At 34.3% G+C, this 23,879-nt stretch overlaps 1 protein-coding gene across 1 annotated transcript in view; it reads right to left on the bottom strand.

Annotated features, from left to right (window-relative positions):
* The window catches only part of LOC128166025 (uncharacterized), a 51,842-nt gene extending 28,356 nt beyond the window's left edge, over positions 1–23,486 (bottom strand). The window contains exons 1-2 of the mRNA XM_052830940.1: positions 22,898–23,486; positions 3,989–4,045 (exon numbers count right to left, since the gene is read on the bottom strand). Coding sequence (XP_052686900.1) covers positions 3,989–4,045; positions 22,898–23,486 — 646 coding nt within the window. The remainder of the gene's footprint in view (positions 1–3,988; positions 4,046–22,897) is intronic.
* Between the last annotated feature and the right edge of the window lie 393 nt (positions 23,487–23,879).

Genomic DNA, 23,879 nt, shown 5'->3' with positions numbered 1-23,879 from the left:
AAGTTGACATCTGATTGGTACAGAAATATATCCCACGATATGGCATGCCTATACAAATACTGTTTAAAAATTACAAGCATCTGCGATAAACAGTTGCTGAGAAATCTTTGACAAAAATTTATTTGAAAATTTTATCTAAAAATAAACAAAGTCGTCATTTAACAGGAAGTTGACATCCGATTGGTACAAAAATATATCCCACGATATGGTATGCCTATACAAATATTGTGTAAAAATTTCAAGCATCTGCGATAAATAGTTGCTGAAAAATCTTTGACAGAAATTTGTTTGAAAATTTTTGCTAAAAATAAACAAAGTTGTCATTTAACAGGAAGTTGACGTCCGATTGGTACAAAAATATATCCCACAATATGGCATGCCTATACAAATATTGTGTAAAAATTTCAAGCATCTGCGATAAATAGTTGCTGAGAAATCCTTGACGAAAATTTTGGTTAAAAAATAAGCAAAGTCGTCATTTATCAGGAAGTTGACGTCTGATTGGTACAGAAATATATCCCACGATATGGCATGCCTATACAAATACTGTTTAAAAATATCAAGCATCTGCGATAAATAGTTGCTAAGATAAATGCGACAAATTTTTGTTATGGACGGACAGACAGACAGACAGACAGACAGACGGACGGACGGACAGACAGACAGACAGACACACAAGGGTAAAACAGTATACGTACCCCTCTCCTTTGGAGCGGGGGTATAATTAAGCCAAATTATAGCCAATGCATATCAGATAGCAACATTCATTTCATGTGTCAGCTCTGAAGCCTAGACATTTTAACTAGAAATGGACGCTTTTGCGCTTTCAAGAACTTGTTTATCTGGAAGCATTAATGCGCCATGTTCCGGTTGCCATAAATGCCACTCTTACAGCAAGAATTGAAGAGACTAGAAGGATTGCAAGCCATAGAACCTGTCAACAACCGACTGATTTGGTGTCTAGCCTACTGGCATTCAAGAAATCCAACAGTAAGCAGGCAAATTCATTATCCACATCCAGTTAGTGAGAATGTCTTACCTGATTTAGCTAAGGCTAGTGTTTTCACAGTATGTGATATGAAAAATCGATTTTGGCTTTGACTAGCCATCAAGCTACTATTGAAACATTTTTTGCAAATTATCGTTGATGTCGCCTACCAATTGGAATCGCTCCTACATGCAAGATATTTTAGCACAACTTAGAACTAACAGTACAAAACCACCTGGTGTGAAAGCTGTGGCAGATGATATGTACAGGGAAGGAGACAGGAAAGAAGAAGCGATTCATGACTATGATCAGAAGCTATACAAATTCTGACACTCACATGTTGCAGTGAGAAAGGAATCAAGTTGAACAAAAATAAGTTCAAACTCTGATTGAAAGAAATGCCCTTATATATTGGATGTATATTGACATCTAAAGGACTCAAACCTGACCCTCATAAAGAACAGGCTATCATGGATTATGAAACCACAAAGAATGTAGCAGATGTACAGAGATTTTTTGGACCTGTGAGCTATCTAGCAAAGTTTATGATCAACTTGAAGCTTATGAGTAATCCAATCCATCCTCTCATTCACCAAAACATTGTCTGGAAGTGAACCGAAGAGCATGAAGTGGCACTATCTCAAGCACTAGTATTCAGATACTTTGACTCAAAAGAAGAAACAACATTTCAGTGTAATGCATCAAGCACAGGGCTTGGTGCAACTCTTTTACAGTTAAGACAATCTATGCCAGCAGAGCACTGACCCAAACAGAACAACAATATGGTCAGATTGAAAAGAAACTCTTGGCTGTAGTCTTCGGCATTGAAAGATTCAACAAATACACATATGGCCGAAAGGTCCTTGTGAAATGTGATCACAAAGCCCTAAAAATAATTCACAAGAAACTGCTTACATCTGCACAAAAGCATCTTCAACACATGCTTTTACGACTCAAGAAATGTTACAGTACATACAAGTCAGGCAGACAAATACATGTGGGCGATGTACTTTTGAGAGCATACAAAAGGGACTGACCAAAGAACCTTTTGCAGTAGAAGTCTTCAAGGTATTTAAAGGTATCAATTAATGTGATGAAATACTAGTACTTACCAATTTCACAAGTTAGAATGCTGAAGATACAGCTGACCAGTGACAAAACTCATGATTTACTTGAGAGAACTTTTCTTGAAGAAAGGCCAAGGGCACAGCAAGGACACAGCTACTATAATCATGTGTGAGATGAACTATCTGTTCAAGATGGTATTGTTTACCTTGAACTCTAAGTGTCATACATAAAGTATTATGTGCAGAAATATGAGAAAATTTCACCATTTGCACATAGGAATGGAAGGGAGTGTCTACTGGCCCTCTACAAAATCTGAATTCAAGGATCTAATGTCTCAAAATTTGACCCTTGCAGAACATACAAACCATTTCAACAAAAAGAAACTCTCATGTCTCTTGCGACTTCAAACCACCCTTAGTCTGAGAAAGAAGTGGACTTCTTCCAGTCACCTGTCAGCGATGAACAATACCTGATCACCATAGACTAATTCAGTAATTTCCTTAAAATCAACAGACTGACCACCATCTTGTTGGCAGTAATGATCAGCAAGCTGAAACAGTATTTTGTGAGACACTGATTTCCAGACAAAGTAATTAGCGACAATGGACCACAGATTACATCGCAGCTGCAATTTACTGACTGAAGTGCAAATAAGACAACAGCCATCCAGCTCTGCCTACCCAAGATCTAATGGCAAAGCAGAAAATGCTTTTAAGTCAGCCAAACAGCTAATCAGAAAAGCAAAGCATAGTAGACAAGACCCATGGCTTGCAGTATTTGACTTCTGCAACATGGATACAAAAGGCTATGGAGAAAGCTAATTAATTGTGTCAACGTCTTGAGCAAAAGACCTATTTGAACTAGAGGTACTGTGAGCAGGCTAACAATTATACCCCTGCAAAGAAAATATGATAACTCACTTAGTATTTCTCTATTAAAAAGTAATGGATGCACCTTTTTTCTTATCGTGACCTTGAACTTGTGAAAATGACCAAAGCTCAAGGTCAAGACAAAATTACAGATCACAATTAAGCAACCTTTGTGTCAAATGTTAGCTTCTAATCATTTTCCATTACAAGATATGGCCTAGAAAGGAATTAAGAATTTCCTTTAACAATGATCTTGTACAACAAGTTCATGACACATCCTCAAGTAATAAGCAATCTTTATATGTAGTAGAAACTTCGAATGTTTCTCCATAAGATAGACATTGACTTGATGGATGAACAGATGGACCATCAATAATATTACTAAATACACCAACCAAAATTATGTTTGTGGGGACCAAACTGTGTTTGCGGGGACAAACCACAGGGGCATCGTATCCGCTCTACACTCTATGACATATATATACGGTAAATAATACACAAGGGAAGAATCGAAAGTAGGCCCCGATTTGTAAACAATGTCAAAAAACAACTTACTTGACAAAAGTTATGCAAATCCTCCCACTTAATGTTGCAAATGTTGTCAAAACACATGTTCACATTGAAATATTCCTAATAAACTAGGTAAAAAGCGTTTTCATCCCATTAAAACCGCTGCCTGCTGCAGACATTCAATCTTTTCGGCCAAGAAAAGATAACCCTGTACTTTTTTTGGTTAAAATTGTGTGACGTTCAAACAGAAAGTGAATTTATGCATTTATTGTATAAAATTGTGGTTTTACATGAGGGGCTGTTGATGAAAATAGATACAACAGTATACTATTTACACCCCTATCCTATAATCTATGGTCATTTACTGGTAGGAGTTCTTGCCATATCTGAGAGGGTTTATGTAAATATTGTTTTGTTCTCTTCAATACATATTTTTTTTAATTTGCCCATCATGCAAGAGAGCACAAAAAATGGAGTCAATGTAGTACTGGTATATGGGTTTTATTTTGGACAGAACTTTTGTGAATTTGCCAATATAAATACATGTATTTACCTATACCTTTCTGTTCATCGTAAAAGTCAGTGAATTCTGCTGGAGATGGTGGGTAACCTGCAAAAAAAGATAGAGGGGATGAAAATTAACAAGGGGTCCGCTGGCCACATCGCTCACCTGAGCAACAATGTGGTATAATACATGTAGATCCTAAACAAAAAAATCTGTTTCCCCCTAAATATTCTTATATTTTTAATCAAGTCCCTTTTCTAACAAGATGATTTTATAGTCATATCACATTCAGCATTGCAGCTGTTCTCAAAAAGACCCTTAACAATTGCTTATATACAGGATATAAACCTACATCAAACTCTGAACCCCTTGTGAGGCCCAATAATCATCCAGGGGCCAAAGTTTAAATAATTTTAAAGGTATATGTGTGGAGTAAAATTTTTTACATGAGTTTGAGTTAAAATTTACATCATGCTTCTTATAATTAGACGTTTCACAAATTCAAGGCCCTTAAAAGATGTTCTTTCTGTAGTATTTTGTCTCTAAACTTTGCTACACGTCTGGTGAATATTAATGTAATCCGACATTTGTAATGCTACTGCACATGAGTGTGGGAAATCTAGTATTGTAAATACGATGGAAGAACAGTTTGTTTACAAATTAGAATCGTGTTTTTTATGTCTTAAATTAGCATCAACGACACGGCAAAATGAGTGAATGAGTGAATACCCCATCTCCCTGAGGGATGCATGTACTAAGAGGTACTTGTACTTGTAGAGGTACATGTTCTTGTATTTATTCTTTATTCAAAAATTCCTCTAAACTAAATTCAATTGTGGTTTATAACTTATAAAGTAAAGACATGGAACACATGGAGCATGTACGAACCTGGCTAACAAAAACCCTACAACTTCATGATAAAAATTTTATTCAGCTTTAATTCCTATTTCTTCAATCTACATGGTTTCTACATGACAATCTTCCCTTTGTTCATATTCTTGTCAGTCTGTCTCTTTTTTCTTTCTTTGCCAAATTTGTCAAACTTAAAGGTATACCTATCTTTTCTTTTGGCCATTGTTGTGATAGACTGAGTGTGGTATTATTATAAAAATTATTTATTAATTTCTTTATCTTTTAACCCGATTGATAAAAACTGCTAATTTATTGTGAAGATCTATCTTTATATAACATATCTAAATCAATCAAATATTTCTTAGCATAAAAAAATACGCCACATATACCTTTAAAGAATCAGCAATATATAAAATGCTTGCATATATTAAGTAAAAACATATATAATAACATTTCAGTTTTTGTGAATAATTGAAACGTTTTCCCTTGTACAACCAGAATCCACAATGTGGCCCTACTATTCCTAAAGATTGTGATTTGAACAAATTTGAATCAACACTGTCTGAAGATTTGAACAAATTTGAATCAACACTGTCTGAAGTTGCTTTCACTAAAGTTACCGCTTTTCTTACTAGCAAATGTTGTTTTTTTTAAAAAGACTTAAGGTAGATCCCTACTCAGGGTTCATATTAAAAAAATATCAAGGCAAAACAAAGTTTCAAGTGTTTTAATTTATCATTAAATATGTAACAAGTGTGATTATCATTATTTTATTGATTAAAATGAAATATTAAAATGAAATGTTACAAAAGTGCAATTTCAAAATTTTTACATAATTTCTCATTTTTTAACTTATCTTAAAAATTCTATGGTTAAACACCATTTTTTAAACTTTAAACAAGAGATGTTTGTGAAACATTTATGCCCCCTCCCATGGAAACATCCACTGACAAAGAAAATGAAGGTAAACTGCAAATAACTTGTATTTTTCTACGTTCAAGGGCCATAACTCTGTTGAAAATTGCTCGATCGTACCCAATATCGAACTTGACCTAGATATTATCATGATAAACCTGTATACCACATTTCATTTCAATATGTTCATCCTCTGTGAGAAAATGAGCGGAAACTGCAAAAAACTTGTACTTTTCTACGTTCAAGGGCCATAACTCTGTCGAAAATTGCTCGATCATACCCAATATCGAACTTGACCTAGATATTATCATGATAAACCTGTATACCAAATTTCATTTCAAAATGTTCATCCTCTGCGAAGAAAATGAGCGGAAACTGCAAAAAACTAGAATTTTTCTACATCCAAGGGCCATAACTCTGTCGAAAATTGCTTGATTGTACCCAATATCGAACTTGACCTAGATATTATCATGATAAACCTGTATACCAAATTTCATTTCAATATGTTCATCCTCTGCGAAGAAAATGAGCGGAAACTGCAAAAAACTAGAATTTTTCTACGTCCAAGGGCCATAACTTTGTCGAAAATTGCTCGATTGCACCCAATATCAAACTTGACCTAGATATTATCATGATAAACTACTGTAATAAACAATTATGAGATATGATATTGTAACGTATGATATGACATTGTATTGTGTTATACAATACTGTATTAGATCACATAATACAATATCCTAATATATAATACAATATAGTAATATATGATACAATATCACATATAAACATAATACATCATACCATTGAAACATATGTCATTGATATTATATTGTATAATATAGAATGATATTGTATTGTATGATATTTTATCATATTTGATACATAATATGATATTGTATCATATGATACAATATAATTTGATACAACATTTTGTTTTCCCTTGGACTGAAATGTCACATTTTCATTGGTTTAAACATAGAACGTGATTGCCTCATATATATCTCTATATTTGTTCTTTGAGAATTAATATTAGGCAATATGGCCGTCATTGGTCGACGCTTCGCTTACTCATCTCGACATTTCATAGTATTTAATACATAAACTGCATGCCGTAAGTTCTTAAAGTATTTGGAGTAGTTGCCCTTTGAAATTCTTTAAAATTATAGTAGTTGCCCTTAGAATATTGACATCACATTGTTTTGTCTGGAGCAGAACAAAATGGCAGCGTCGAAATTTGCTCAAATCTCTGCAGAGGAAAGGGAGAAAACATTTAAAATTGAATAGCAACAAAACATTGTAGGTAAACATGGGTGAAGCAAAGATTTTTAAAGAGTATTTGAAAAGTGAGATGGAAAATTTTGAAGAGTTAAAATAAGTTAAATTGGACGAGATGTTAGTCATCTTGTACATGGCTGTGTCTTGATCATCGCTATTTGTGAAAAAATATGTCGCTTGATAGTCCTCGGGTAAACAAAACACTTATTAGGTTAGTTTCTGACTCACTACAGAAATATATTGGATTGATCAATCAACCCAATATATTTCCGTAGTGAGTCAGTAATTAACCTAATAAGTAATAGTATCATATTAAATGATACAATATTTTGTAATAAAGTAAAATATCATATATAATACAATATATATGATACAATAATATGTATGACAATATCATATAATACAATTTGATATGATAATATATATCATATATATAAACCAATATCAAATCGTATGATACAATATTGTATAAGATTACAATATCATATAATTCAATTTCATGTGATATAATTCTATATTACAGAAACCAATTTCATATTAAACAATATTGTATAATACAATATTATAGAATATACAATATTGTATCATAGAATACAATATTATATATTGCAATATTATATTTAATAGTATCATGAGATATATTAACAAGAGGCCCATGGGCCACATTGCTCACCTGAACAACAGTTCCTTGTAACATTCTATTTCATAGCATATGTTATTTCCATCTTAAACTTTGAACCCTTTTCTGGGGCCCCAGTATTGGTCCGGGATTTATGGTTGGCTTTAACAACTACACTATTTGAGGATCCTTGCATTGTAATCTCACAAACTGCAGCATTGTAGTTCTCAAGAAGAAAATTTTTAAACATTTTCCATATATATTTCTATGTTAAACTTTGAACCCCACTTGGGGCCTCAGTATTGGTCTGGGGGTCTTGGGGCCCCAGTATTTGTCCGGGGGTCACGAGTTTACCAATTTAGAATCTACAATAGCCAATGATGCTTGCATAGTAATTTCACAAACTATTGCACTGTAGTTCTTGAGAAGAAGATTTTTAAACATGTTTCCTATATATTTCTATGTTAATTTTGAACCCCTTCTTGGGCCCCAATGTTAGTCTGGGGGTCACGGCTTCCACAATTTAAAAACTTTACAATTTGAGAATGCTTGCATAGTAATCTCACAAATTGAAGCATTGTAGTTCTCCTCCATAAGATTTTTAAACATGTTCCCTCCTATCTTTCTATATGAAACATTGAACCCCTTCTCCTGGGGCCCCAGTATTAGTTTAAAGTTTTCACTATTTGAGGATCCAAGTAAAGTAATCTCACAAAGTATGACATTGTAGTTCTCGAGAAGATTTTTTTAAAGCATGTTTCCTATATATTTTTATGTTAAACTTTGAACCCCTCTTGATGCCCCAGTATTAGTCCGGAGGTCATAATTTTTAACACTTTAGAATCTACAATTGCCAAGGATGTATGCATAGTAATATCCCAAACTGTTGCATTGTAGTTCTTGAGAAGAAGATTTTTAAACATTTTTCTTATATATGTTAAACTTTGAACCCACCCTGGGGGCCCACTTTTTGCCCGGGGGGTCACAATCTTAACAATTTAGAATCTTTACTATACATACAATTAAGCTTATGTATAAATATTGGCATTTCTGGTGCAGTGCTTCTTGAGAGGAAGATTTTAAAACATTTATCCTATTTATTTCTATGTTAATCTTTGAACCTTGCCTGGAGCCCCAGATTTAGTATTGGGGTCACGATTTTTATAATTTTGAATCTTCACTATACATACAAGCTTTTGTATAAAAATTGGCATTTCTGGTGCAGTGGTTCTTGATATGAAGATTTTTAAACAATTTTCCTACATATTTCTATGTTTAAGGTGTAGCCTGGCCCACCTGGGGCCCCAGTTTTGGTCCGGGGGTCAAGATTTTTACAATTTAGAATCTTCACTAAATATACAAGCTTTTGTGTAAATGTTGGCATTTCATGTGCAGTGGTTTTTGAGAAGGAGATTTTTAAACATTTATCCTATGGATTTCTATGTTAAACTTTTAACCCCGCCTGGGGCCCCAGTTTTGGTCCGGGGGGGTCAAAATTTTTACAATTTAGAATTTTCACTATATATAAAAGCTTTTGTGTGAATATTGGCTTTTCTGGTGCAGTCACTTCTTGATAGGAAGATTTTTAAACATTTATCCTATGGATTTCTATGTTAAACTTTTAACCCAGACTGGGGCCCCAGTTTTGGTCCCGGGGTCACGATTTTTACAATTTAGAGTCTTCACTTTATATAAAAGCTTTTGTGTAAATATTGGAATTTCTGGTGCAGTGGTTCTTGAGATGAAGATTTTTAAACATTTTTCCAATGTATTTCCATGTTAAATTTTGAACCCCACCTGGGGCCCAAGTTTTGGTCAGGGGGTCACGATTTTTACAATTTAGAATCTTCACTATATATACAAGCTTTGTGTAAATATTGGCATTTCTGGTGCAGTGGTTCTTGAGAAGAAGATTTTAAAACATTTTTCCACTGTATTTCAATGTTAAATTTTGAACCCCGCCTGGGGCCTCAGTTTTGGTCCGGGGGTCACGATTTTTACAATTTAGAATTTTCACTATATATTCAAGCTTTTGTGTAAATATTGGCATTTCTGGTGCAGTGGTTCTTGAGAAGAAGATTTTTAAAGACATGCACCCTATTTTCACTGTTTCATAATTATCTCCCCTTTAAAAAGGGTTGTACCCTTTATTTTAACAATTTAGAATCCCCTTTTCATAAGGATGCTTTGTACCAAGTTTGGTTTAATTTGGCCCAGAGGTTTTTGAGAAGAAGTCAAAAATGTGAAAAGTTTACAGACGGACGGACAGACGGACGTGCTGACGGATTGACGATGGACAACGGGTGATCAGAAAAGCTCACTTGAACCTTCGGTTCACGTGAGCTAAAAATACAATATAAATATTATACAATATTGCATCATAATATACAATACTATACATAACAATATCATGATACAATATCATATCATTAAATATAAACAAAGGCCGGTACGGCCACAAAGCCGTCGAGCTGACATTTTCTTTTATATAGATTTATAAAATGATATCAATAATTTGAATTTTAGTACTAATAGTCGTGTATCAAATAATACATATTAGAATAAAAAAAGTAAATGAATAATGTTTTGTGTGCCTTATAAACAAAAATCAGTATATTTCCTTATAAAATAGGTTGTGATGCGTTTATAATACAATAACTCATCATGGTTACAAAAATCAAAGAAATTTCAAAGTTCAAAAATAAATTATATTTTTTTTTCTGCTTTCAACAGTCTTTGTACAATTTTCAAGGTTCATAATTTGAATACATTTACAGTGTGTCCCTTATTATAATAATAAAACATACTTTTATTTATTTCAATTCCCGTTTGAAACAAGATTACCTATGGTATGGTTGTTTACCAACAAATCCACAACACGTGCTATTTAAAATGCTCGACGAAACCAACTGCATTATCGTGTTCATTTATTGCTACAAAATCACTTTATACGTTTATCGCTTACATTCATTTTGGAGGCCGTGCCCGATAACAAATAAATTTACATATCAAATTTTATTTCTATCGGGCACGGTCTCCAATTAAATTATAAGCAATAATTTAGTGAATGTATTAATCTGCCATTCTTGATTAGGCAAATTTATACTTATGCAATGAGTTGTCAATAACCAGGGAGGCAAAATTGGATTTTTTGTACACAATGTAGTTGAATAAATGGAATAATAATCTTGTAATACATTTAATACTTTAAGGAACTTATTTCTTGTGCGCATTTAAAAGGCGGTGCAGTGCATGAATTTTTGGACGATTGCCAATCCAGACGATCGCTAGAAGACTGCCGAGCATTAGCTCGACGCCTTAAAAAATTGATACAGTATCATATTGTATCATTTAACTTTTTACTATATAACATATGATATTATATTGTATCATATTAAACAATAGTGTTTCATATCATACAATACTATATCATAGGAATCATGTTATATCATTTAACAACAACCACATCTATCTATCAAGCAGGTTTAAGTGAGGTAGGAGATTTCTTTAGCATCCTTGATAATGGAAATCAGGCTCTGCATCTGAAGCAACCCCTGCATTTCTTTTATAATATAGTTAAATCAACTATGCAAGCTATCATCTATTAAACATGTGACCTGATCCAAAAAACTAAACCTCATCTAGCATCCGAAACCTATGGCTAAGATTCAGCATTCAAGCATGTCAGGTGCATCAGCATCATAAGACGCATCATCCATGCAAGTTTGGTGAAGTTAGGACCTGTAATAACTAAGATATCATCATCAGAGGGCACTAGCAATGAAAAACCTTAACCTCCTCCAGCATCCGCAACCTATGGCTCAGATTCAGCATCCATGCCTGTCAGGTGCATCTGTATCATAAGACACACCATACATTCAAGTTTGGTGAAGTTAGGACCTGTAATAACCAAGATATATTTTTTAGCATCCTTGATAATGGAGATCAAGCTCTGCATCTGAAGCTACCTCTGCGATTCATTCATATTACAGTTTAATCAACTATGCAAGTTTGAAATAGTACTATTATCTATTAAACATGTGACCTGTTTCAAAAAACTTAACATTATCCAGCATCCAAAACCTATGGCACAGACTCAGCATTCAAGCCTGTCTGTCAGGTGCAGTAAGGACCTGTAATAACTAAGATATAATCATCAGAGGGCACCTGTTTAAAAAACTTTAACCAGCTCTAAAAACCTTAACCTCCTTCAGCATCCGAAACCTATGGCCCAGATTCAGCATTTAAGCCTGTCTGGTGCATCAGTATCATAAGACGTACCATCCATGCAAGTCTGGTGAAGTTAGGACAAGTAGTAACTAAGATATAATCATCAGAGGGCACCTGCAACAAAAACTTTAACCAGCTCTAAAAACCTTAACCTCGTCCAGCATCCGAAACCTATAGCTCAGATTCAGCACTCAAGCCTGTCTGGTGCATCAGTATCATAAGACACACCATCCATGCAAGTTTGGTGAAGTACGGACCTGCAGTAACTTAGATATTGCTATCAAAGGGCACCTGCAACAAAAACTTTAACCTGGTCCAACAATCTTAACCTCCTCCAGCATCTGAAATTTAGTACTCAGATTCAGCATCCAAGTCTTTCAAGTCCATAAGTAGGTCCAGATGCATCATCCATGCAAGTTTGGTGAAGATAGGACATGTAATAGCTTAGATACATGCCCCTGCAACTTTAACCAGGTCCGGACGCCGACGGTATAGCATAAGCTCCCCTTGACTTCGTCTTGGTGAGCCAAAAAGTGTCACAAGCACAATTTAACCAAAGTACTGAAGTACTGACGGGAGTTGATTTTGTCGATGTTTATTTATTCTAAAAATCAATGATATGTTATTTTGCATGACAAGTACATGTAGTTTCTAATTTGTACTTGAATTACGCACATTTTTATAATATGAATTTTAGGTGGACTTTTTCGACAAGAATGTCGAGAAACCCCCATATGAATAACGTTAAATAATATTTAAAGATAAAATGAATTCAATCAAACTATGTATCAGTAATAGAAATATTTCTCGAAAATTGTATGGATCCACGCAAAATTGAACTCTAGTCTCCTCCAACCAAACGCTCGGCTGACACCGTAAATCTCCGACAAGCAAGAGAGACTCTCTGCTTCTCAGAGATTTATGGAGACAGCCGAGGGTCGAGTTGAACGAGCCTATATTGAACTCTTGCGTAGGAATACATAAGGCTACAAAAAATATATAAATTGTTTGTACCATTTCAAATCTGACTATTTTCAAGGTATTTTTAAATAAGTTTCCTTGAAAAACAATGCTTTAGCATACCTTCATCGAATTTATCGATTATTCTTGTCAGCAGCGATGATTTGTGCTGAGGTCCAAACACTGTTTCACTTTCGGTTTGTCCAAGTAACTGCATAGGAGAGTTGATTAAAATCAACTCCCAAAAATATATCAGAAAACAGCATTTCATTTCTTTGCTTTGATAAACACTAGAACTCTTCTTCAAAACTACATGTATTGAGTACAAATTAATTTTTTTGATAAACAGTACCTTTCCTCTGCATATATAAACACAAACGTACTAAAATCTCAGTACAAAAATTCACGATTTCCAACTATTAGACTCATTGAAGATCAAAACCTTTATATACTGGTAGACATTGTTTACACTTGACCGCTTCTATCAAATTCAGAATTAACAATTAAACATTAAAGAATTAGAACCAAAAACGGTAGATCCGAACAAATATTGTTTTTTATTTTAAAGCTTATCATATCTGCTAAATTGATGACGGGTCTGAGTAGAGATCTACCTTAAAGATATTTAGGGTCTTCCGTCTTCAGCGGAAGACCCTACTATTATTCTATTGTTTCTTTTTCACTTTTCTTATTATTAAGGTCTTCCGTTTCCAACGGAAGACCTTATTGTTTTCGTACTGTTTCTTCTTATTATTTTTTTCCACAAATTTTGTGCACGCGATTTCTCAGAAACTATTCAGCCGATTTTGCCCATTTTTTCACAGATGATTGCCAGAGGTCATAATTTTAGACGTTTTTTGAAATTTTGAAATCGTCACTTCCGGTACCGAGTTACGGCGGATTTTCTATTTTTTTACGACCTATTTTGTGCAGAGCTGATCTCAGAAACTACTAGAGATACGAATACGAAATTTTCAGGATAGGTAGTCTATAGTTTGAAGTTGTGCACTATTATATTGTTTTACGCCAGTGGCGCCATTTCTGTGAGCTCGCCTAGGCACAAAAATTGGGTAAGAATTTTCATTCAAAATTGTCATACGTTTTGATCTGTGTCTTTTTATCAGTTGACATTTTGTTAAATAATATATAACAAAAGTGGTAGATAATCAAAAGTTCTTTCCAATAAAACCAAGAAGAAGGGGCTGGCCCCTTTAGTTAGGGACCAAAAGACTCGTAAAGTCAATTACGAATAACTTAAAAACGATAAATATTTTGTTATGCATTATAGAATCAAAGTTGTTGAACACTACATTATCGGTTTGAAAAAACTCATCGTCAGGCCCATGTTTGACGTAATTAGGGATTTTTATCCAATATTTAAATTTTTTTTTTAAGGGGGGGGGGGTGTTAAATATGAAATTGTATCAATATTTCATGGTATCATTTAAAATAACAAAAAAAATCGGACGGAAGACCTACTCGTTACTCGTAACTCGTATCTAGTTCTTTTTATTCTTTTTTTGTCTTACAAATTTTGTGCACGCGATTTCTCGAAGATGGCTAATTCGATTTTCTTCAAATTTTGAGGGTTGATGTGTCGGCATCTGAAGTTTGTACCACCGTTTCAATTTTTTGATAACCACTTCCAGTCGGAAGTTATCGTCCGTTTACAATTTTTAAAAGTCAATTTTGTCGGCTAGAGATCCAAAGAACGAATAAAGATATAGGGCTGAAATTTTCAGTGAGGATAGACATTAATTTTACCTGTTGCAACATGGTCATAAAAACGTCCGCCGTCACTTCCGCTCGTCACCGGAAGGAAAGATAAAAAATCGTTTTTTTCAACTTTTTGCTTTTTATATATTTTTCTAACGGGTTGATAGAGACTCTTTTACTGATTCAGAATATGTAATTTGTTTTGAAATCGATTGATGTGTTCCCAAGATATTAAGCATCAAAGTCCTGAAGCGAGAGTCCGAGTAGCACAGACGTTAGAGTCGTGGACATGTGCCCAGGCGACCCGGGTTCAAGCTTCGGGTGCCGAAATTTTTTCCCCTAATGTTTTGCGTTGATTAACAATTTAGTCTTAAAAGTGAAGAATTTTATCTCATTTACTCATAAATCGGACGGAAGACCCACTCGTTGCTCGCAACGAGAACGATCTAGTTTCCTATATATTCCTATGTTTTTTTGTAAAAATACTTGCTGTGTATACATATGTGTGTTCTTTATGCACAGTATCTTTTCAGGAGAAATTATCAAAATACTGAAAATCAACTTTTATTCAAAAGCTAGAAAATTTCAAGAGGTTTGTGAGAGCCTCATTGTCGTGAATTTTTCTCACCACTAAAAAGTCATTAAATGACTCTGACTCACTGTCCAGATGATCTTCATTTTTAATAAGTAATTAAACTAGTCATCACTAACAAGTTTTTCTCTGGTATTTTGAGAAATAAAGTCTTCATAAATAAAAGTTGGTTAAGGCCCAATTCACAATAGGCGCAAGAACACTTTACAACATTTTGGCATCAGGTCTCTTCAAAATTGAGAACATGTACACTATTTAGATGCAACCAAATGCGATCCAAATTATTGCAATGTGACAAACAAAAATTAGTACAATGTTTTAAAACGTTTTGTGTACTTGCAAGAGCAATGAACAATTTTTAAAGATGGTCAGATAAATCGCTGCTCTTTTTGCATGTGTTGTGCAACCATGAGACTGGCTCAACCTGTCTCATGTAATCTTGCAATGTTTTACTATCATTGCAAGAATTATCGGTTTCAGTTTCCATGCTTTGCCACTTAAGTAAACACTTGATACACTAGGGCTATTTTCTCCCGTGTTATTTTTGCTTCTACTTACGGCTTTTGCCCCGTCTTGAATTCGCCCAAACAATGTTGTGGTAAAAGAGATATAATATAAGACATTGGAATTTGCCAAGTCTTAATCTGTTGACTGACAAAAAGAGAAAAGAGTCAAAATAAAACTGAGGCGAATAGTTCCCTTATATGATATATTCTGTATAAGCATATCTGTTTCAGGCCACAACTGACCTTGATAAGGTTGTTGTTTTTGTCATCTTCTAGGGCGGTATCTTTACTTGCATTCAACTATTTCTACGGAAGAGTATAGGAAACTGGTGGTGTATATAAACCCTCTTTGACTTGTAGGAGGATTCGTACGATGAAATGACTGATCTGGTCTTTCATGTGATCCTAACACATATCTTAGAACATATTTAGCTATCATTGTACAACAGTCACATATAGACTCAAGATGTATCACACGATTCAATGCGTTTACATCGCACAATGGTTGCTCTAAATTGTGTTAGTTTGACATGAATACTTTTTATATGCTATTATTTTGGCAACAGTTTACGAACCATATCTGTTTTTTCAGCTGAAAATATATGTTCGATTATTTTATCTCTTCTGCTCGTGTGCCAATTGTGAAAGGGGCTTCAAACATTAATACTCACATGAATAAACTCACATGTCCTTAAATTAAAACATGTTGCTCTTGGAAAGAAATGCAAATTTAAATAGAACCTTAGTACATGTATAAGTGCTTTGCCTGACTTAAAGTTTTTTTTATTTAACCCAATAACCATACCATAAGTTTCCAAAAAGTCTTTCACCACTTCCTTCAAGTCACCACCAGAACACCACTTTCCTTCTACCAAAATTTTATGTAGTTCCTCCAAGGAGTATTCCTTGAAAATTCCAGAGGCATTCTTGCGAGCCTCCATATTCCTTATGTGCTCTATTGCATGCACAAGCTTGCCTGCATCCCTGTGTTCTTGTATACCTGAGTCGGGAATGAAAAATATTTCTTTCAAAAGAAAAATTCTTCAGCTTTTTACAGTTTTGTCTACTGTGGTTTCATCAATATTCGTTGAATACCAATTTTCGTTGATTTCGTTGTTAAGTTTATCCTTGAAATTAAATATTCATTGAACTGCAATTCCTACTAATATTTTGTATTGATAGGGTCATTGGCCATGAATTTACGTATCCTTGAAACTGTTATTTTCACTTTATCCACGAAAATTGATACCCTTGAATATTAATGAAACCACAGTATTTGTCACACAAGAACAGCCTGATCTACTTTACTCTGTCCCGAGTTTTTGCTTTTACCACTTTTTGCTTGATACTTTCAATAATCATAAATACCTTTGTGCTCAAACTACATTCATCAACTAATATGAAAAATGTCCAGTTTGTTTTCATTCCTGTGAACTAGCTGTTATGAGTGAAAAATGATAATTTTTCAATGAAGATATCTTGGATATATTCCCTTTTATCGATTTTAACTGTATTTCTTTCACAGGTATGTGTATTTTTATTAAAAATCATCAAAAAGCGATGGAGGCAATAACTTTGGACAGACTATATTGGAATTATAGTTACAGAATTCATATGAAAATAAATCATGGGTTCGACAGTTTATGCTTTTAAATTATATGATAAAGCGCCAAGCACAGGTGCTTGAGGACAGGATCGACCCCCCCCCCCCCCCGACCCCCCCAAGTATATAGACCCCCAGGACTTAAATTTTCTTTCTTTTTTTTTTTTTATAAATTATCCTTTTATGACATATTTCTAAACCAATTTATTCATCCATTGCTAAAAATTACATAAAACAAACATTTAAACTAGAACTGTCCTAATGGGACTAATACCCCCGCTAGGCTAATTTCAAATAGGACAAATAATTGAATTGAATAATAATTAAGGTTTGGAACACATACAAAAAAAAAATTCTAGAATTGTAAAAAAAAAAAAATAGTTAACAAAGAAAAATTAAAATCAAAATTGTCAGAATTTCACTGTAAAACATATCTATAACAGTAATACATTTACAAATGTATGTATTTGATGATATATTTTTTTAATTTAATTGATTTAAAGAAAAACCAACAAAATGACAATAACCCCTCCCTTTGCAGTGAATAGAAATACCGGTAGCCAAGCAATGCTCTTCTGTTGATAAAACTTTCAATATCTTTCTAATAAGAGTCTTGACAGATGCAATTAGTTGTTTCAAATTTTCCTCACTTTCTCCTATGGCACAATTGAACTCCATATCAGAAAATTGATCCCATAGGACTATGATTTTCTTTGATGAGCTTGTTAAATTTAATAAACTCCCAAAACATTACCATAATTACCATACTATGTAAAAATATGTAAAAAAGAAAATTTAATATTACAAAGAATTTTAAAATTGCCAAAACACTACAATCATATCAGTAATTTTGAATTTCATTTAAATTAATGCCCAATAGGGTCACTTCATCAAATTACTTGACAAATAAATTTAAACAACCTCTAAAAATAGTTTAACTTCTTTATTAATAATTATATTATTTATTTCCTTATAATGATAGACCTTTTGGTTTACATGAAACAGTTTTAAAATAGCCCCAAAACCATCACCCATTTTACAGATTATCAATTTCCCCTAAACACATGCTCCATCTGAGCCATGGCTCAGATAATGGCTCCCTTGGGACAAATGAATTCAGCCAAACTTGTCTTTGATGTTCTCATTAGCTCCTAAGAATTTATCATTGACAAACAAAAACTTTGCATTGTCAGTTGATAGAATACTTATAAAAAATAATTATTTTTTTATTAATTAAGACATAAAGACAAAAAAATCCATCTGGATGTATTTATATAAATATATTTTAGAGTGTTTTCTATCAATTAATTAATAAAATCTGTAAGGATTACCTCCCTTACTTTTCAACATAAGTGTACAATATATAGAATAAGGAAAATGAATACTGTCATAAAATCATTAAATCTTGTCTGATCTTAAAAAAAATTGCAGGTGCACATCTTCAGATGGTGTTCAACATATGTACAAATTTTCAAACTGTTCCATGCAGTAATAAAAAATTCTATAGGGGGGACAAAGTTGCGTCTACAGACAGACGGACAGACGGACAGACAGACAGACGGACAGATGGACAGACGGACAGGGTGAAACCAATATACCCCCCTAAACTTCGTTTGCGGGGGTATAAAAAATAGACCCTCTGTTCATATAATACAAGAAGGTTGCTAACTTCGTCCATGTAGAACCAACGAAAGTAAGGGTTTATTGCAAGGAAGATAACTCGTAACATAACTTTTTTATTTTCTCTTTTATGTAATACACTCAGTATGAGTGCCTTCTTTTAGATTTTCCAGTACCCAAGACGATAAAAAAGTTTTCAGTTCTTCGCGGCATGATTAGAATTCATACTTCTAATGAATTGTACTTTTTTCGAGTTTTGCATGCAATTTTGTAAATCTCTCGGAGTTATCTTCCTTGCTATAAACCCTCACTTCCGTTGGTTCTAGATGGATCAGTTCAAAACTTGCAACTTGTCGGTGAAAATTGTACTATTTGCCTAATAAATGTATTTACTCGGCATGGCATGCAGATATTCAAAGAAGGAAATTATCCGGCTACGACATGAGGTCACCCTTTTTACTGGTAGATGTAGTTTGATAGTACATTTCAACAAATATTCATTGGCAGTGCCTCCCGGCTGGCAGACGAAGTTAGCAACCTTCTTGTATTATATATGTAGAGGGTATGATTTTTAAAAAAAATGTTTGTTTTAGGTAATTTTGGGCATTAAATGTATAAATTAGATTAGAAATATGTGTCATAAAAGAATAATTTATTAAAAGAAGAGGCCCATGGGCCACATTGCTCACCTGAGCAACAATTGCCTTAATTCAGATCAAATTAGCATTGCAGTATCAAAATAACTTGACAACTAAGTACAGTAGATCTTGGTAAAAAAAAATTGAAAATCTGCAAATTTTTATCCACCTCTTTGTTCTGGTAAGTACCAAGCCCCTTTTGTTGTTGTGCCTGTAAGAAGATTTTTCTCTATTCCTATATACCCCCCCCCCCCCCATTTCGTGGCCCAACTTTCCTCTAGGGAATCATGGTTTCATCAAACTTAAATCTGCTTAACCTGTGCTTTCACACCAAGTACTAATTTTTGGACTGAAAACTTTCCAAGAATATTTTTTAAGATTTTGTCTGTATATTCCTATGTAAAAATTCAAACCGCCATCACGGCCCCGCCCTACCACTAGGGACTGTGATTTTGCAAACTCGAATTCACACTACCCGAGGATGCTTCTACACAAGTTTAAGCTTTTCTGGCCAAATAGTCTTTAAAAAGAAGATTTTTAAAGATTTTCTCTATATATTCCTATGTAAAAATTCATCCCCCATTGTGGCCTCACCCTACCACTATTATTTAAACAAACTTCAATCTATACGATCTGGGGATGCTTCCACTCAAATTTGGGCTTTCCTGGCCTAAAAGTTTTGAGAAGAAGATTTTTAAAAATTTTCTCTTTATATAAAAATTTATCCCCATTGTGGCCCCGCCCTACCCCCTGGGACCATGATTTGAACAAACTTGAATCTACATTATCTGAGGATGGTTACACACCAATTTGAGCTTTCTTGGCCAAATAGTTTTTAAAAGAATTTTTTTTTAAAGATTTTCTCTGTATATTCCTATGTAAAACTTGATCCCCCCAAATTGTGGCCCCACCCTACCCACAGGGACCATGATTTGAACAAATTTAAATCTACACTACCTGAGGATGCTCACATTTTAATTTGAGCTTTTCTGGCCTAATAAATTTTGAGAAGAAGATTTTTAAAGATTTTCTCTATTTATTCCTATGTAAAAATCCGTTCCCCATCGTGACCCCACCATACCACCAGGGACTATGATTTGAACAAACTTGAATCTACACTACCTGAGGATGTTTCCATTTTAATTTGAGCTTTTCTGGCCATATGGTTTTCGAGAAGAAGATTTTTAAAGATTTTCTCTAAATATTTCTATGTAAAACTTGATCCCCCAATTGTGGCCCCACCCTACCCCTGCGGACCAGGGGTTTGAACAAACTTAAATCTACACTATCTGAGGATGCTTCTACTTTAATTTGAGCTTTTCTGGCCTAATAGTTTTTGAGAAGAAGATTTTTAAAGATTTTCTCTATTTATTCCTATGTAAAACTTGATCCCCCCAAATTGTGGCCCCATCCTACCCCCGGGGACCATGATTTTAACAAACTTGAATCTTCACAATCTGAGGATGCTCCCATCTTAATTTGAGCTTTTCTGGCTTTATAGTTTTTGAGAAGAAGATTTTTAAAGATTTTCTCTATATATTCCTTTGTAAAACTTGATCCCCCTCTTGTGGCCCCTCCCTACCCCCAGGGACCATGATTTGAACAAACTTGAATCTACACTACCTGAGGATGTCTCCACACAAGTTTAAGCTTTTCAGGCCGAATAGTTTTTGAGAAGAAGATTTTTGAAAAATACCAACAAATTTTCAATAATTCTCAATTATCTCCCCTTTAAAGAGGGCGTGGCCCTTTATTTGAAAAAATTTGATCCCCTCACCTAGTGGTGCTTTGTGCCAAATTTGGTTGAAATCTGCCCAGTGGTTCTTGAGAAGAGGATGAAAATGTGAAAAGTTTACAACAACGGCGACGACAACGACAGACAACGACAAATTGTGATCAGAAAAGCCCACTTGAGCCTTTGGCTCAGGTGAGCTAAAAAAGAAAAATTAAGTCCCGGGGGTCTAACGTTATATACGGGGGGTGGGTGGAAGGGGAGGGGGGGGGGGGGGGGTCGATCCTGTCCTCAAGCACCTGTGGCGCCAAGCACATGAAGCAGTTTATAAAAAATGCTAAGTGTAAACTGTTCCAACCTTAAGTTTGTATGAGTTTAAATTTCATAGCTATTGAACAGGAATTGAAATGAATTAACTTCATAAAGCATAATAAATTGTACAAAATTTAGATGTAATGACATGATTTATATTGTTTAGATATGGTTCATAGTGCAAGCAATTGTGACATCATCAAAAATGTTTATACAATTATATTTACATTTGCAGTGTTTTCTTTTATAAACCAAAATAGGAGCCAAAACTTTCATTTCTGTATGAACTTCTTAACAGGTCAAGAGGTAATATTTTTGATGTCACAATAATCACCACACGCGTTTAATAGTTATCATTCTGAACAATTGACTTTCTCAAATGTAGATATTAAGTAATAAACAGCATTGCTAAAAGACTTCATAGGATTTAAACAAATAATTTAATCAAGTGACCAACCACGTTCATATCCCAGTGAACTTTTCCACATTCTTTTTTTTTCTTAATAACTTAGGGAAATTATGGAAACAGCCATGTTAAAAAGTCCACTTAAATTGTAAATTATTTTTATATTACCAATTAACAAAAGTCTTGTTGCATTACTGGACATGATTTTTTTTCTACATGACAATTTTGGTCCTGTCCTAGGGCCTGTCACACCAAGGGCCACAATTTAGGAAGAGGGCTTCATGGAAATTATAACCATGCATTTAGTCCCCCCCTCCCTCCAACAAGGCCTTAGAGATGGAAAGGTCACAAATCTCACCATTTAAGTTCACCTTATCCTAGAGATGATTCAAACCAAAATTGCAAGTAACAATTGGCCTTGTATTTTTCAACAAAATTAAGTTAAAAAAATGTAAAAGAGTTAATGGACGACCAAATTGCATGACAGAAAAATCAGTTGCAGTGGGTCATCTGAGTAAAAATTAAAGCTAAATTTGTGTTCAAGTGCTTAAGTGAACACAGAATAAAATTTTGGTGTTACTGATAATCAAACAAGAGAATTTCATTTCAAGGTGATAATAGTGATAAATTTTTTTGCACCAATGTATACGTACTTGCCCTGAAATATCTCATTTTACAGTATCTCCTATTTGAAGGGAACCTGGCATTTCATTTGAAAACAGATGTAAGCCATTCACCTTAGAATGCTTTCTGCAAATTGGGTTAAAATTGGCCTTATGGTTCCAGAAAAGATGACTATAATGAAGGACCACAGACTTAATTTGATTTACTATTAATAACAAATGCTCACTTGCACCTTCAGTGAAGGTGAGCTAGAGAGAATCTAATGACCAAAGTTCCTGTATTAAAAATTAGCAAAATCGTCTCCCCATATTCATTGAAAGTTTTAATTCTCAAATTAAAAATTCAAGTGTAACTTGCCTCCCTTCAGCTTGTTCAGGTACTTTAATGCAGTCACTAGTTCCTCTTCATCATACTGTGACTTACAGGCCTCCACATAGGACTCGCCCATCTCCTTCCTAATGTCGATCTCAGGTGGAGGTTTTGAGGAGAAGGACAGTGGCAGGAGGAGCTGGGGTACCCCCGCCCCACAGCAGGTGGAGACATTGACTTCCTGGTCCCTGGTAACCAAGGACTCTCCCTGCACTGACTTGTCGGATACCTGTATCTTTGAGGTTCCAATACATTTATCAGATACATGTACCTTATTGGCTTTACTCTGCAGCCAGAATGAAAGTAAAATTACAATGGAGGCTCCAATAATACGACAGTTTTCCATGTTGATGGCAAAATTTTTCATGGAGTTGTTGTACATAATGGCAAGAGCTACTCCAAACAGACAGATGTACACATCCTGCCTGATGTTGCGATATCTCCAGCGAGGGAGATAACTCAGTATCAGCCTGAGTAGTGACCTATCCAGGAAGCTGTGGTTCCAGTCGATCAGAATCACGGCCAGGGAGGAGGACATGAAGAGGGACTCCACCAGTAGAGGGAAGAGAGAGGTCATGTAACCGAGGTCAGGGCTCATCTGTAAACACAAAAAAGGTCTGATATACATTGTATAGTTTTATGTTCCGTATGTTATTAACATCAACATGTTAATCATTTAAATTGGTAAGATCTATCCTAATTGATATAAAATTATTTAAGGAATGAATTTAATTTCTACCTATGTTATATGATATAACATAACTTGGGGCAGTTTACGCTTTATAAACCGCGAAGCGGTTTATAAAAAAGCGTAAACTGTTCCAAGTTATGTTATACTCGTATAACATAGGTAGAAATTAAATTTATTCCTTATAATTTAATTTTCTACTATTAAAATCAGATAATACGGCCCATTAATTAGTCAAAATATGTAATTTTGTACAAAATTTAAACGTTACATCAAGCTGAT

The sequence above is a fragment of the Crassostrea angulata genome, chromosome 10 (genome assembly GCF_025612915.1).
Source record: "Crassostrea angulata isolate pt1a10 chromosome 10, ASM2561291v2, whole genome shotgun sequence".
Classification (NCBI taxonomy): domain Eukaryota; kingdom Metazoa; phylum Mollusca; class Bivalvia; order Ostreida; family Ostreidae; genus Magallana; species Magallana angulata.
The sequence above is the reverse complement of the archived record's forward strand: the minus strand, read 5'-3'. Positions and strand labels throughout refer to the sequence as shown.